This window comes from Saccopteryx bilineata, chromosome 9, assembly GCF_036850765.1.
Source record: "Saccopteryx bilineata isolate mSacBil1 chromosome 9, mSacBil1_pri_phased_curated, whole genome shotgun sequence".
NCBI lineage: Eukaryota > Metazoa > Chordata > Mammalia > Chiroptera > Emballonuridae > Saccopteryx > Saccopteryx bilineata.
The window spans coordinates 18294549-18310799 of record NC_089498.1 but is presented as its reverse complement, the minus strand read 5'-3'; the positions used below and the strand labels follow the sequence as shown (position 1 = coordinate 18310799).

The 16251-nt window shown below is 54.0% G+C and overlaps 2 protein-coding genes across 3 annotated transcripts; both read right to left on the bottom strand.

Annotated features, from left to right (window-relative positions):
* Positions 1-898: 898 nt before the first annotated feature.
* NRN1L (neuritin 1 like) lies at positions 899-2385 on the bottom strand. The gene is made up of 3 exons (XM_066242618.1): positions 2282-2385; positions 1406-1538; positions 899-1285 (listed from the first exon to the last, which is right to left on the bottom strand). The coding sequence occupies exons 1-3, from the start codon at positions 2382-2384 to the stop codon at positions 1000-1002; spliced, it is 522 nt and encodes a 173-aa protein (XP_066098715.1). The 5' UTR covers position 2385; the 3' UTR covers positions 899-999.
* Positions 2386-2774: 389 nt separating this feature from the next.
* On the bottom strand, positions 2775-15896 carry EDC4 (enhancer of mRNA decapping 4). 2 transcript variants are annotated; one of them, XM_066242617.1, is made up of 29 exons: positions 15636-15896; positions 11633-11789; positions 11121-11232; positions 10723-10822; positions 10265-10454; positions 10010-10157; positions 9811-9915; positions 8990-9099; positions 8824-8907; positions 8647-8742; positions 8450-8552; positions 8150-8330; positions 7984-8056; positions 7807-7898; positions 7541-7728; positions 7334-7449; positions 7091-7244; positions 5929-6362; positions 5738-5842; positions 5502-5654; positions 5380-5416; positions 5074-5251; positions 4805-4960; positions 4584-4699; positions 4313-4478; positions 4040-4226; positions 3726-3945; positions 3484-3647; positions 2775-3303 (listed from the first exon to the last, which is right to left on the bottom strand). In XM_066242617.1, the coding sequence occupies exons 1-29, from the start codon at positions 15712-15714 to the stop codon at positions 3111-3113; spliced, it is 4197 nt and encodes a 1398-aa protein (XP_066098714.1). In that variant the 5' UTR covers positions 15715-15896; the 3' UTR covers positions 2775-3110. The 2 variants fall into 2 exon arrangements, with proteins under 2 accessions (XP_066098714.1, XP_066098713.1); XM_066242616.1 differs by having other exon boundaries at positions 7984-8330.
* Positions 15897-16251: the final 355 nt, after the last annotated feature.

The window sequence follows — 16251 nt, the reverse complement described above, 5'->3', positions numbered from 1 at the left end:
AGAAAGCAATCAACGAACAACTAATGATTGATGCTTCTCATCTCTCAGTTTCTGTCTGTCCCTGTCTGATTCTCTCTCTGTAAAAAAAAAAAGAGAGAAGGAGTGAGAGTCGAAGCCAGTGAGGAGGCCATGGCAGTGCCCACTGCTTAGAATAGGGTCCTGGTACTGGTGGTAGAGGACTGAGCCAAAAAAAAAAAAAAAAAAAAAAAAAAAAAAAAAAAAAAATCTCACCCTGAGACTCCTCCTTCCCTCAGGGTCTGCCCATGTTGAATCTTGTTCTTCCTCTCTTCCAGGAGGAACAGGGGTGCCTCACACCACACACCCATTCCAGGCTTCCAGAATGCCTTCTGGGATTGTTTTGACTTAATGCTGCACAATCTTCTCAAAAAACAAGCTTGTGGAGAGCAGAGGCCAGGGGAACCCTCATTGTGACCCAGTACCTGCAGCTCCAACAGGGACTCCCTACCTTCTGGAGCAGGATCCCCTCAGATGGACTAGGACCCCAGAGAGGTAGAGGACAGAGCACTTAGTCTAAGCTGTCTTGAAGGCTAAGCTGGTAGTTCGGCAGAGAAGGAAGAGAGATGGCCAGAAGCCTAAAGGCTAGAAAGAACCCGCTTGCAGGGGGCATAGTGGGGAATAGGGTGAGACACTGCACCACCTCATAGGGCCCTTAGAGACCAGGCAGGGCTAGGAATACCAACTTGGGAGGACAGATCACTAGAGACCCTGGAACCTGCATGTAATGGAAAGCTTGGCACTGCCCATGGGAAATGAGTGTTTGTAAGGAAAAAGATGGAGTCCCCTGTGGCGGCACTACCTATTCTGTCTTGAAGATCAGCTTCTGGAGGCCTCCACCTCAGTCAAGCAGTGAGCAGCCAGAAGAAAGGAAGGAGCTTAGTACAAATATAAATAATTTTTTTAATGAAAGCTGAATGCACTCTGCCGAGCATTAAAGGTTGCCACCAGAGCAGGGGTGGCACTGCTACCTGACCCAAATGGCTAGGCCAGAGGCCCCAGGAGGTAAATGAATGCCAGAGCAGCTGCCAGTAGCAGGGGAGCAGGGGCTGGGGTAGGGGCAGGTGCAGTCGCTCGCAGTGTCTCCTGGTTGGTCTCCGGGCCTGTGCCATGCTCCTGGACACGCACAGGGGCGCCACACAGAGTGTGCAAGTTATCTGGGTGTGGGGCCCGGCGAGCTTCTTGCTGTAGTGACTCCCACACGGCAGCTGCCTCCTTCGGGCAGCCCAACAGGACTCCAGAGGCACAGGTGTGGAAGTCATTCCAGGACCTGTTAAGGGCGTGGGGTTAGGAGAGTTAGGTGGGGCAAGGAGGCTTTGGAATGAGAAGGAAAAGGTTCAGGCACGGAAGGTAGCAGGGATCAGGCTGCAGACCTTGTACCTGCTCTTACCTGCAGATGGTCTCTAGCTCACTTCCGTGGCCCATGCCGTCCCCCAAGCGGATAAGACACTCGGCAAAGCCCTGGTATATGTTGTCACAGTGGCCTGGGCCCACGGCAGCTGCCTCCAGGGGAGATATAAGGACTGGGAGTGGAAAATAGTTGACAGGATGAGTTGGTTCACCCCCAAACCCCCAGTGGCTTGTATACTGTGCCATGCTCTGTAGACATGACTCAGCATGAAAGAGGCACCCCAGGGAAATAAGGGGCACATTTGGGGATCATGTGCCTGGGCTCTGTTCTAGGTGGGACCGGATAGAATAAAAGAGGAGGGTGAGGTAGGTGTCCTCACGTCCCAGGGGTCAGCTCTTCCTGTGAGCTACTGCAGCTCCAAGTCAGATGAAGATGGTCCAAGTGAAAAAGCTAGGCAAAGGGGTCAAGGATCCAGGGGCACATTCCCCCTCCACATCACAGTCCAGGCTCTCCGCAGTCTAGACAAGATTTGCTTGGCCTTCCCACCGCACCCCAAAACAGGTATTTTTGCACAGGTAGGGCAGGATAGAGGGTGTTGGGATTCAGTTCAGACCCTAACAGAGGACCTAAGAGAATACCAAGGCTGGTCTAGGAGTCTCATCAAGGGCCATTTCTCCCTCTACCAGAATAGGGAGAGTGAAAATTTGAGGTTCTTCCCCCACAACCGGGGCTCAGTTCAAAGCCCTCTCACTTTGGTTCTGAAACCACTAGTACATATCCCCTCCCTGTAGCCCTCAAACCTCCTTACCATTCTGGTTCCCATTGCTCAGAAGGCTGTGCTCCAGCTCCCACACACCCTAAACCCAGCCTGGTGAGGGTGAATGGCCCAGGCCAGTCCAGTACGCCTGCACTCACCGAGGGGTGGTAACAGCAGCAGCAACAGCCCAACCGCACAGGGCAGTCGCGGGCAGTGGCGAAGACAGCAGCAGCTGCAGCAGCAGCCACCGTAGGGCATCATCCCAGCCTGGGAACCTAGTGCAGAGCTAGCAGCTTGGAGTGCAGCCCTTCAGCCCAGCCCCCAGAACAAGGGACTGTGATTGGATGAGAGCTGGGGGCGGAGTTTCAAAGCCAGCAGGCAGCCCCACCACCAGTACTCCAATTGCCACCAGTATTCAATTGTCAAAGGAGAGGAACCTCAGAGAGAAGAGCCCAGGGATTCAAGGCAGAGATGACCTGACCCCAGGGCCTTCACCCCAGAGATGGAGAAGGGCAATCTAAGAAGACAGTTGTACAGATGAGGGTAGGTGTCCAGGGCCCAGGGGCAGGTCGGCCTCAACAAAGCCCCACATAAGGAAAAGAGAGAGACCAGGGAAGAGGGCAGTTATCAAAATCACACCAAAGACACACCTAAAGCTCCATTTTATTCCAAAAACATTTAATTGAACTTTTCAATTGTTTTCAAAAACAAAAAGATCCAAAACAGAGGTAAAAATTCAACTTGAGTGGTGTCACTATCTCGGGGGTCATGCTCCAGGCATGGCAGAACCCAAGAAGGCACAATACCCACCCTGGGCCCAACCTAAACCTACTGGCTACTGTAACCTGTAGACCAGAGCCAGTGCTCACCCCTCAAACACCCCAGAGGTGGTAATATAAGCAGGTAAATGGCAGACATGACCCTGCTCTGGCCTGGGCCTGTCTACTGCCTTCAGTGTTAATGCACCCCTGGGCAAGGCAGGCTTAGCTAAGGGAGGCTGGGGGTCACAAGGCCATGCAGCATGAGGCTGAGCCTCCGAGCTGCTTTGCCAAGTGAGTTGTGTGGTTCGGCCTGCAGGAACTGGAAGAGCTTCTGGCGCACCTGGGCCATAACGGAGCCCATGTGGTCCCGAGTGATAGGGTCACTGTGGTCCAGGTGCATCACAGCCTCTTCCAGGTAGCTGGGGGTAGAGAAAAGGGACAGGTTGCAGATGGGAGTGCCCCCTGGTGGCAGTGAGGCTCAGAGGGACAGCTGACAAGTGAGGCAAGGGAATCAGGCTAGAGTGGGAGTCTCTGATGTAAACTGCTCTCCCACCTCTATCTACTTCAGCCCATCTCCAGGTTCAACTGCACCCACTCACCTGAGCTTGAGGTCAGTTCGAGTACCAAGGTCAGAGGCCAGCTGCTGGATGAGGGAAAGGAGCACGGGCTGGGACAGTGGACAGGGCGGCTGCCCAAAAACCTGGCCTGGGTCCACAGTTTCACACACGTACAACACCAGGTTCAGGTCAGCAGCTGTCAGGGCCTGGACAGACAACAGCATTTAGTGTGTGGGCCTGTAAGGAGACACCCGACCCTTAACTGGGCCTAGTGCCTGGCATACCTGCTGGAAGGCCTGATTGAGGTGGCCCTGCTGCAGCAGCTGCAGAATATGGGCTTGCTGGGCCTGGCAATCGAGATGGGCAGCAGGGACAGGTGTGCCAGCAGCCGAGCGCATGGCCTGCATGATGCTAGAGGTGACGGCAGCCTGCTGCTCCTTGAGTGCCACACTCACCTCACCCTTAACAATGCGCTGCACCTGTGCCAGTATGGACTCCTGCAGGCTATAAAAGGAAATAAGGGAAATAAGGCAGATAGAGTCTGGTCTGGCCCCTTTCACACAAGGTCTGGCACCTGCCCAATGCCGTACCCACACACCTGCCCACAGCCACATGTAGCTGGTGCTGCACCTCAGCCCGAACACTATTGGACACAGTGGCCACTATCTGTTCAGTGGCACCCTGCAGTGTGCTGACCAAGCCCCGCAGCTGGGCCAACACAGGCTCCCGCGCCTCCTGCTCCCGCGCCTTCCGGCTCTTCATGTGGCTCTCTAGCTGTTGCAAGTCTGAAAGATGACCATGGGGACCATGAGAGGGATGGTGAGGAAGAAGACGACAGCCCCTCCACCTTGGAGCATATGACTCCGCTCACATTCCTGTGTGCCCAGTCGGAAGCTATCATTGATCTGCTGGAACATGGCCTGGCAGCTCTTCTCAAAGGCGGGCAGCACCACACTCTGGAAGGCTTCACGGTAAGCGGCTTGCATTGGCCCCTGTAACGTGTCTGCAGCTGCTCGGGCGATGGCATCTGTCAAGTTCTGGGGGTAAAAGAAGCGGCCGGGCCAAGCCAAAAGTCTGAGCCCAAGCTGGTCTGACCAAGCCCATCAACTACCAACCTTGCCCATCTTTGGTCCTTGTAGTACCTTGGACTTCAACAGCTTGGAGATATTCTCTTTCATGCTACCTTCCACAGCTGTGAGCTTGGTTGCCACTGAGGTGTTCAGTTGGCCTGCCATAGGCTCCAGACTCCTAGAGACACCTGGGACAGGATGAGGAGAGAAAGGTACAGCCGTGACCGGAAGCTGGACAGGTAGGAGCCCCATTCCGACCCACCCCATCCAGAAGAAGTCTCCGCGCAACTCACAAGGAGGCACCGTCTTCTTGATCTCATCCCGTATGCTGCGCTCTAGCCGCCCAGCCACAGCTGAAGACAGTGCCTGGGACAGCTGTTGAGTCAGCTGTTCCTGCAGCTGCCCACCCCGTTGCTGTCCCTCGGCTAGTGCCCGCTCCAGCCGCCGCTCTGTGTTGTAGCTAAGGAACAGGCCTAGAGCAGATCTCATATCCCTTCTTGGTCCAAGAATGCTGCAGCTGCCCCTACCCCTTTTCTGTGCTGGCCATTGCCCATGAGGATACGTTCCTGTTCATGCCGAGTCTCAAGGGCACGTTCTACGTGACCCGTGACAGTGTTCTGCAGGCCTTCGAGTTGGGCACAAAGACGCTGCAACAGCTCTTCTTGGCTGTGCCGCAGCTCTGCAAGCTCTCTCTGCTGTTGCCAAATAAGTGCTGACCAGTCCTCAGGGGGCGCTGCCACCTGCCAGTTGCACCAACAGTCACATGATGCCTGTCCCACCTGTCCCCATACACGAGACCAGGGAATAGCTAGAGCTCTCCTCTCCCCCCAGAGAGTTCCAGAAGTAGAAAGGGTGTTTTCTCACTTACCTGGTGCTCCATGAGCCGGGGTCCCGCAGCTGAATCCCTGCCATAGGCAAGAAGCACCTCAGGCCATGCCGTGCGGTCAGCCTGGGGCTCACCACTCTCCTGGGCCCCAGGACCCCTCTTACCCATCATCTTTTTTGCCCTTCCTCTTGAGCTTGGGCGAGGTCCGAGGGGATCCCTTAGTCTTCCAGTCCTTGGAAGGCAGCCGTGGAGTGGGAATTTTGGTGCCAAAGCCTCCTGCAGCAGAGGCAAGGCTGGCCACCTCATCATCATGGTCACTGCGGGAAGGGGAGGGAGAGGCATAGCACCTACAGCTTGCTGGCCCTCCTTCGTGTGAGAAAGGGTGTGGGGTGATGTCTACCTTTGTTCAGCACTGGCATCCTGGCTGTCATGTTGCTGCAGCAAGTGATAAGGTGGTCGGTGGAAAGCCAGGCTCTTGTGCTTTTCCTGAAGACCATTCCTGGGGCTGGGAGGACAGGCCAAGTCAGCTATGGATGACTCTGGCTGAAGCCCACATTTCAGTACACTTTCCCCCCCTCCCACGCTCCCCACCTTTCTGCAAGGCTGCTGCAGGTCTCCCGAGTAATGTCTGGTGCTGTAGGCCAGACCTGACTGTCAGGGGCTGTAGCCTCCTGGGTCAAGGCTGCCTCTAGGAGAGAAGGGGTACTATGCCGATCCCTATCCCCAGAGCCTCCATCCAGGCTAAGCTGGGGGCCAAGCTCAGGCCCAGGACGGGGCCGTGGGGACAGCAAGTGCAGCGCTGAGGCAGCTGAGGCCATACTGTCTGGCTCAAGGTCCTCAGGAGCAGAGGAGCCAAAGCCACGAGACAGGGCCTCAGATGCGATCTCAGGGATGTCCTGGGACAGGGCAGTGGAAGCCGAGGAAATCACATCGGGAGAACGGGTACGGCTTGGGGAAGCCTGGGGTAGCCCCAGGGGCTCCACTTCCTGTAGCTCCAGGGAGAGCGCAGAGGCGGCAGTAGGTACCTGAGTTGGACCAAAATAAGAACTTAGGTGGAGGAAAACAGGGGTAGGGGAAGCACAGAAAGGAAGCACTGGTGTTTGTAGTGAGGAGAGATGGGACAGTGAAAAGGGAAGATGCAGTCAAAATCAGCGACAGCCCTGGCCGGTTGGCTCAGTGGTAGAGCGTCGGCCTGGTGTGCAGGAGTCCCGGGTTCGATTCCTGGCCAGGGCACACAGGAGAAGTGCCCATCTGCTTCTCCACCCCTCCCCCTCTCCTTCCTCTCTGTCTCTCTCATCCCCTCCCGCAGCCAAGGCTCCATTGGAGCAAAGTTTGCCCAGGCACTGAGGATGGCTCCATAGCCTCTGCCTCAGGCACTAGAATGGCTCTGATTGCAGCAGAGCAACGCCCCAAGATGGGTGGAGCATCACCCCCTGGTGGGCATGCCGGGTGGATCCCGGTAGGGCGCATGCAGGAGTCAGTCTGACTGCCTCCCCATTTCCAACTTTGGAGAAATACAAAAAAATAAAATTAAAAAAAAAAAAAAAAATCAGCGACGGCTCCAGAAGAGAGGAGGTGGGAATAGACAGGCTAAGGAGCTGCCCTCCCGGTAAAATGGGAGACTTACACAACCTCAGGGGAAACATGGGCCACCTGAGGCAGAATAGGACAAGCAGACAAGAGTGCTATAGAAGACTGCCGCCAACCTTCCCTCTGCTATACACCTGCTAACCTGTATTTCACACACACGCACCTGCCCAGGCCCCTTGGGAGTCAATTTGTCAGCCGGACCTGGGAGCAGGCCAGGGAGGAGGCTGCGTGGGCTTGCCTGCAGGCTGCTGCTGCTGCCCATTGTCAGACTGCCATCCAGCTGCAGCTTGGGGCTCAAGGTCAGCTCCTCAGGTGGCCTGGTGGCAGAAAGGCTGAGGCATAAGCAGCCAGAGCTTGGCATCCCGGCACTGGCCCCTGCCATCCCCAACTCTGAACCTTACTTCACCTGGGCAAGGAGGGGTCCACAGCTGAGGTACTGCTCATGGCAGACACAGCTGTAAGAGAGGAGCTGCTGCTGCTGCTGCTGCTGCTACTGCTGCTATTACTAGGGGACACAGCAATCTGGAGAGATGCAGAAAGTAAGAACTGTGGCCTGTGGGGTAGGGATTCTCAGGTCCCCCTGCCCCGAGTTCTAGGTCCCAGTCCCACAAACCTGTTGCAATGAAGTGCTAGGTGTCATGAAAGCATCAGGTGTCATCAGCTTAGGCTTGGTCTCACTGCTCAGACTAAGGAAGTCAGCGGGTGCAGGTAGCTCTACGATGCGTCGAAGGTCAGGCTGGGAGCTATGAGTAGCTGAACCCAGGCCCTCGGAGCCCAGTTCTGGCCGAGATTCTCCAAATGCTGTGGGAAAAGCTGCTACTTTAGTCAGATCTCAGACCCCAGCCAGTCTAACCTGCTTCCCTCTCAGTCCTCACTCACCAAAATCCTCATGAGCAGTGTGGGTGGGGAGCGGGGCCACCACATCAGGGTTCAGTTGTGGCTGGAAGCGGATCTGCACATCTTGCAATGCCCTTCAGGAAAAAAATGAGAAAATAGGAGAGGGCTCAAAGGGGCCAGAGTCAGTAGGGTGTGGAGGGGCACAGACAGGACACTCACTTAGTATGCACACAAAAGAGCTTGATGAGCACACCGGCAGCAGACTCCATTACACCAGCTCCATGCGTCCCATCTGCAAGGACAGTGTGGACAACTAAGCTCCTGGCCCTCTGTGCCTTGGCACTCCCTACATACCAGCACATATCCCTGACCCAGAGCAGCTCACCAGCCCCTAGGCTGTCATTCTCTTCCTCAGCAGGCAGCACCTCAGTGTGCCGCAGCCGGCAGCGACTTACAACCTGGATACCGAAGCTCAGGACAGGGTGGGTGAGTAGGAACTCAGAGATGGAGCTGAAGCAGGCACGGCCTTCCTCCTGGTTCTGTAGCAGCTCCATCACATAAAGGACCTGCGCAGGCAGTGCATTCACAGCTAAGCTGAGAGGCTGTGGGGGCTATGGATGTGCCACATTTCCCTGCCAGCCCTGATGACACCAACTCTGCCTAGGGTGCCCTCAATGCAGTCTACCTTCCGTTGCACATCGCTGAGAATCAGGTATTCTGCTGAGAGGTCCAGGCAAACTTTGAGGCTGGGGGGCACACTCACTGAGCTGAAGATATCTGGGGAGAATCTGGGGGGCCATAGGAATGATAAATGAGACTGAGTGGAAAGAACACACATCCCCAACCTTGCTACCCCTGTCCAGCTTCCCAGCCTGTGCTTACCGAATGGTCTGCAGACAAGTCCAGGACACTGTGCACCACATCTTTAGCTCCTGATTCTGGTCAGCACCAGTAATAAGAAACCTCCAGAAAGGGACCCTGCAAAGCGACAAGGCACTAAGTGACTGGCTTGGAGCCCAAGGTCCAGCCCACTACCCGCCTACTTGCCCACTCACTCACTCAGGGTCCTGTTTCTTGTGGTTGTCACAGAACAGGAGGCAGGAGAGAGGCCGCCCATCATGAGGCTTCAACTCATGCAGACACCTGCAAGCAGGCGGATGAGGGGCCTGAGTGGGTAATCTGGTCCCCTACGCAGGGGTTCCTGGTCCCTCAGGCCTTGCCTTACCTTGGCTCATCCTGCCCCTCAATGTAGATCTGCCAGAACTTGACGAAGCCATCATGGCTTGCTGTAGCCAGGACAGTCCCATCAGGTGAGAGGGCCCCTTCACTCAGGCACTAAAAAACCCCCCAAAGAGTCTTGCTTTACTACCTGACTAGAGGTGAAGGCAAGCTTATCCCAGATGAAAATGACAGTGAGCTGGGCTGACCTACAGTGGATCTGTACATTTTTGTGAAAGACTGAATGAATGTAGGGATACGTAAAGAAGACCAGACCCATAGAGTGTAGCCACATTAGGAATGAGCTACAAAAGTGAAGGTCACGGCCCTGGCCGGTTGGCTCAGCGGTAGAGCGTTGGCCTGGCGTGCAGGGGACCCGGGTTTGATTCCCGGCCAGGGCACGTGGGAGAGGTGCCCATCTGCTTCTCCACACCCCCCCCCCTTCCTCTCTGTCTCTCTCTTCCCCTCCTGCAGCCAGGGCTCCATTGGAGCAGAGATGGCCCGGGCACTGGGGATGGCTCCTTGGCCTCTGCCCCAGGCGCTAAAGTGGCTCTGGTCGCGGCAGAGCATCGCCCCCTGGTGGGCAGAGCGCTGCCCCTGGTGGGCGAGCCGGGTGGATCCCGGTCGGGCGCATGCGGGAGTCTGTCTGACTGTCTCTCCCCGTTTCCAGCTTCAGAAAAAAAAAAAAAAAAGTGAAGGTCACTTTGTGATTCGAGTTCCCTTGGGCAGAATGTCAGTAAAACTATCTGAGCAGCTGTGGGTATGAGGAATAAGAGAGAGACACAAGGAAAGGGGAAGAGCAGGGGAAGCAGTCCATTGCAGGCTTACTGTGGTGTGGCCTTTTATCATGATGAAACCCTGCTTGATTTGGCTGACATCCACAGGCCAGGTGCTGTGGTTGGAGCGGAGTGTGTCCAGGTTCCACACCTCAGCCTGGAGGGTACAGAGAGGTGAGTGTTCAGCTCATGCCCATATCATGGCTGCTCTATCCCCACCCCCCACCCCCATCCATGCCCAGCCTCCTCACCCGGTCCTCATGCAACAGGGCCACTGTTGGACTGCCCTCCTCGCAGCAGTCTTCACTCTCCTCGGGAATGAAGGGGCACCAGATGATCCTACGGAAGTGGTTCAGTGGCGTGCCCTCTGGCTGCCGGATATGGATCAAAATCTCTTCTCTGAGCAGAGCATTAAGGGCTACACAGGTGGATGATGAGTGTGTCTGGCAACCCCAGTTCTGCCCACCCTTCTTCAATCCCTCATTCCCATCCCAGGGAAAGGATATTGAATTTTGCTATTAACCAGAGCCAAGTGCCACACAAACAGGTTGCCAGCCTCATCCAGGCATGCCAATTGTGGGGAGTTGACATGTGCGAAGGCCAGGTCAGCCACACTGCCTGTGAAGCCCTTGAGCAGGGTCCGCTCGGAAGTGCTGACACTGATCACCCGCACCATCGCCGATCCATTGTTGGCAGCTGGAATCAGGACAGCAGTTAGCCATGAGTGACTATCTAGGCCAGGGAAGCAACAAAGAAGCCCCTGCCCTTGCCTGCCTCACTGCCACCACCAGTCTCAAGCTTGGTTTTCCCACTTGGCTCCCTAAGGCCCGGCAGAGGTGGGGCAGCACAGAAAAACTTTCCGTTGTATCCCGAAGGGCTGAGTGGGCTGAGTAGCCTTACACTGAGTCTGCATCTCCGGAGCTTCTAGCAGAACACCTCCCTCCTCTTCCCTGCCCCAACTCACCCCGAATGGCATAGGCCAAGAAGGAGTTGGACACAGCAATCAGGTTGCCATAGTAGTATTTCTGCTCCCAGTCATACTTGGCGACAGGTTGGATTTTCACCTGAGAACCAAGGATGAGGATTACTGTAGAAACTGAGGCTGGAGTAACTTTCCTGGAGCTCAAGTGGTACCCAGCATCCCTGGGGACAGTGGAGACCACATGTGCAAGCCCAGCCACCCAATCAAAACTCCTAGGGCCTGATTCCCACATAGACTTGGTAGCCAACCCTGGCTTCCTGAGACTGGGGTACACTACCTACCTGTTAAGGAGGTCCCCATAGGAACTGGCAGTATCAGAGTAGAGAGGAAGAGGCTGTGCACCCCATCCACCGTACATGCCATAACATGTTGTTACTCACCTTGTTGCTGCCCCTTGCCTTGCTTGAGATGCTAGAGTCACTGCTGGCCACAATCTCCACTTCCTTGGCCAAAATCCCAATGCAGGTAGAGCTGTCATCTCCTAAGAGGCATCTGGGAGGAGGGGTATACAAGCTTGATGCTTGTTTACCCAAAGTCTCAATGGGCAAGGTGGGGAATGAGGAGAGGATACAACCACCATGGGGAAGGTGTCCAATCCCAGATGCAGAGCTCTGGGTCCACTGGTCCCCAGACATCATAGCTCCCCTTGCTCACCTCCTTCCTTGGGAATGCTAAATCAGGCAACTAAACGTCAGATCCAGGCCAAGCCCTTGAGCTTGTCCTCATCCCTCATCCAAGTGCAAGCTCAATGTGGTTAAATGTTCCATCCCAGAACATCTAGTGGGGGAGCAGCAGAGGTTGTTGGCCCTTCTCTCTTCCCGCATCTCATGCCCTTCAACTAGCAGACATCCCAAAGACCCCATCATCCCACTGTCATCTCCCAGGCACTCACATGACCTGCTTCTCCTGCAGGTTAATAGAGGGCTTAGCCCGGAGACCCAGCTTGTTTGGTGAAGTACCATCCCCTGTGCAGAGGGGGTCTGGGACCAGGAGCCCATTGAGGTCCCCATTGTAGGTGTTAGATGGCCGCTGGTTCTCCACACTGGGACCTGGGGACAGAGAGGACCACTGTCATAGGTTGTTCCACATACCTAGTAGCCTCTCCTCCTGCAGAGTTTCCCTCCAGAACCATGGGGTACTCCAGAAACACTCAACGGAGGCATGTCTGTGGGAAGCAGGGCTCTTTGTTCATTTCTCACACCATAAACACTGATGGTGAACCCAAAGGTATGCCAGGACCAAGCATGGGCATGAGGTTCTTCCCCCTGGAGTTGGGGTGAAAGCTAGCAAGCATTCTCTGAGGCCAATTAATACTGAGGTCTGGGTCAGCACAGAGGAACTTTGTGTACTTGAGGGAAGGCATGGGGTCAGCACAGACTTCACAAAAAAGTCGCCATCAGAGCAGTGTAACTGGTGCATACAAATATGGGAAGGATGAATGGAAAACAAGGCTGCACAGGTCTCAGGTATAAGGCTGGGGAGCTTCGATTCTCCCCTGGCAATGAGAGCCACAAAAGAATTTTAATGGCCCTGGCTGGTTGGCTCAGTGGATAAAGCGTCAGCCCAGTTCTGGGTTCGATCCCTGGTCAGGGCACACATGAGAAGCAATCATCTGCTTCTCCCCTCCCCCTTCTCTCTCTTTTCTCTTCTTGTAGCTAGTAGCTCAAATGGTTCAAGCATTGGCCTCAGGCACTCAGGATAGCTGGGTTGATTCAAGCATCAGCCATGCCAGGTGAATCCCGGTTGGGGCACATGTAGGAGTCTGTCTATCTCCCCTCCACTCACTTAAAAAAAAAAAAGTTTTAAAAGGGAAAGAGTCATGGTTAGCACTGGCCAAAGAGCTGATTGCTCTAAGACAGCCTGCAAAATAGTTGAGAATCTGGATGAGAAATACGAGGGCCTACACCAAGGTAGTGGCAGAGGATGCAGAAGAAAGAATGGGCTTCTAAGGCATGGAAGGACACAGATGTGGGAGTAAAAAAGAAAGAAGGCCTGACCAAGGGGTGGCGCAGTGGATAGAGCGTTGGACTGGGATGCCAAGGACCCAGGTTCGAGACCCCGAGGTTGCCAGCTTGAACACGGGCTCATCTGGCTTGAGGGGAAAAAAAAAAAAAAAAAAGAAAAGCTCACCAGCTTGGACCCACAGTCACTGGCTCAAGCAAGGGGTTACTTGGTCTGCTGAAGGCCCACAGTCAAGGCACATATGAGAAAGCAATCAATGAACAACTAAGGTGTTGCAATGAAAAACTGATGATTGATGCTTCTCATCTCTCTCCGTTCCTGTCTGTCCCTATCTATCCCTCTCTCTGACTCTCTCTCTCTGTCCCTGTAGAGAAAAAAAGAAAAAGAAAGAAGCCTGCCCCACAGAGAAATGGCTCAGAAGAGGCTATCCTGGGTGTGTAAATTCAGGATAAATGAACATGAACAAGCTGGACAAAGAGCAGAGAAACTATCAGGTAGCATATGGAGTCTGGCATTTTAGTTGTTTGCCATTCACTGAGTTTCAAGCACCCTCATAGGCTCAGACACCACTCCAAAACTCCCAGATGGCAAGGACACTAGGGCTCCACATTCCACATCACATCAAGTTTCTAGTCACAAAACAATCTGGGGTCTGACATGGTCCTCCAGTGAAAGAAGACAAGCCAGAGCTCCTTGGCAAACAAGAGAATCAAGTATCAATCAATAAACAAGGAGTTCAGCCGTGGCCGGATAGCTTGGTTGGTTAGATCAGTGGTCCCCAACCCCCGGGCCATGGACCGGTACTGGTGCATGGGCCATTTGGTACCGGTCTGCAGAGAAAGAATAAATAACTTACATTATTTCTGTTTTATTTATATTTAAGTCTGAATGATGTTTTATTTTTAAATAATGACCAGATTCCCTCTGTTATATCCGTCTAAGACTCACTCTTGACGCTTGTCTCGGTCACGTGATACACTTATCCGTCCCATCCTAAAGGCCGGTCCGTGAAAATATTTTCTGACATTAAACCGGTCCGTAGCCCAAAAAAGGTTGGGGACCACTGGGTTAGAGCATCGGCCTGGCCTGACCTGTGGTGGCGCAGTGGATAAAGCGTCGACCTGGAACACTGAGGTCCAGGTTCGAAACCCTGGGCTTGCCTGGTCAAGGCACATAGGGAGTTGATGCTTCCTGCTCCTCCCCCTTCTCTCTCTTGCTCTCTATTCCTCTTTCCCTCTCTCTCTCTCCTTTCTGAAAAATTAATAAAGTCCTTAAAAAAAAAAAGTTATATTTCATCTTAAAAATAAATAAATAAATAAAAAATAAAAAAATAGATCATCAGCCTGGAGCACAGAGATTGCCGGTTCCATTCCGGTAAGGGCACATACAGGAACAGATTAATGTTCCTGTCTCTCTCCCTTCCTCTCTCACTAAAATCAATAAATAAATGTTTAAAAAAATAAAAATTAAAAAATAAACAAGGAGTTCAGACAAAAGCCTCCAGGCCACTTCGCTTGGATCAGAGCTACCTTAGCTGCTCTAGGGTAAGCTGACCACTCTTCCTCCCAGAAAGGCTACCATACAGACAAACTGCACAATGCTGGCCATGCCAGGCTCTACCAAACCTTTGCGGAGTCTAGTTTGCACAGCAGTTGATGAGTATGAGAGGCCCAAGCCAAGCTGAGTAAAGAAAGCCCACTTCAGGCCTTGGGCGAAGAGCTCAGTGGTTTTAGGCAGCTGATGGATTTTCTCTGGGAATGGGGGGTAGTTAACCACACCCAGAGTGAGCACCAGTGCCTGCCTCCAGCAGCAGTCAGTTTGGTTCTCCCAGCAGGTTTAAGGACAGGGTCTGAGGAAACAACAGTTCTCAGCTCTGGCCACTGCACACCTAAACCACCATCACCAGCTGGTCTTTCAAACCACTACAACTTTTCACAGTCCATGAACCAGTCAGGAAACTGGTACCTTCACATTGTTAATGCCTTCTGATCTAAACTCCTGTTCATATTATAAGATATACCCTAAACATAGTCTCCTCTCTTAGACCAGTTCTCAGGCACTTTCCAGTCCCCACCCCACCAGCCCTATACTCATCAAAATACCAAAACATTCCTCTCTTTCTATGTCAACAGCATTAAATTACAACCTCCTTAGGCTCTTTGAGGGCAGGAGCAGCTCTGAGGTATAACTGCAGCCCAAATAAAATTTAAACAATTTAAATGAATGGGGTGGGGAGCACACAATACAGTGTACAGATATGCTGTAGAATTGTGCACCTGAAACCAGTGTCACTCCAATATATTCAACTAAAAAAAGTTTAAACGAATGCAAACAAACTAGAGCTTCCAGCTGTGTGCAGCCTAATCCAATCAGGGCCATTCAGTCTGCAATTTGCTTTAATCCCAGAAAGGACACGGAATTGAGGTGGTCTCTTTCCTCTAGAAAAGTTTCAGAAAGCACGTCTGCAGTCTGTATTCTAGAGGGAAAGGCAAGTTGCAGAGGGGGATCCGCAGCTACTCACTCAGCACAGGGCCTAGGCCGATAGATCTCAGCATACACAGCACGGACTAGGCCCTTTTAAGTATGGCAAACGGGTTGGGAACCCAAACCACTATCAGGAACACTAGAGACGTTGAGGCCTGAACACTAGGGGGTCCCTGCGGATTCAGAAAAGGAGCCTCACCTTCAGCCGAGACGTTGAAGGACGAGGCAAAACGGCCTGGTGCAGGGATGTGGAGGGATCAGACCGGGGGTCTGCGCCCTTCCGGGACGGGAACATGCTCAGGGGTTTACTGCTCTAAGCCTCGTCTGCCCTCACCAGCCGGAGAGATGCAGAGCCGGTCTGGAGGGACTTGCAGGCCCCAAGGACGACTCTGGCCCGAGCCGCCCCTATGCCGTCTTGGCGAGGGCCCACCCCCGCTGTCCCAGCTCACCTCCCGCGGGCCGGTCCAGCTTGAGGATGTCCCGTAGGTGCTGCGTGGCGTCCTCGATGTCGATGCTCGCACAGGCCATGGGCTCAGCCGCAGGCGCCCTGTCCGCGCCGCGTTCGTTTCGCTGCCACCACGCACCAGCCGAGCACAGCTGCGCCGGGGCCAGACACGGAACGCCTGTCACTACAATCGGTCCACCCACACCACCTCAAACCGCTGCCGCACCGCGTCCCGAGCCCCTCCACTCCTACCAACCACCTCCACTTCCGGCCCGCCAAGCCGCTGCTCCCGGAACCTGCACAAAGAGGAGAAGAAAGGTTCCGGGCTGGGGGCGGACGCTTCGCCCCTTCTGGAGTGGCTCTCTGCGCCATCCTACCCCTGTGCCAGCCGGTCCTGTTTCGCAAGGCTGAAGCAGAGCAACTGTCCACGTAATGGACCACTCAAAGCCCTACTAGTCTCGAGATATCCCTCCTGGTCCATGCCCAATCCCAAGGCATGGTCTCATTATGGGCTTAGGACTCGGTTAACGGCATTTAGGCTGTTCTCAGACCCTTCAAAACCAAGCTGAATTAGGAGCCTGTTTCTTCTTTAAAAAATAGGTCGGTGTAACCCAGTGCCT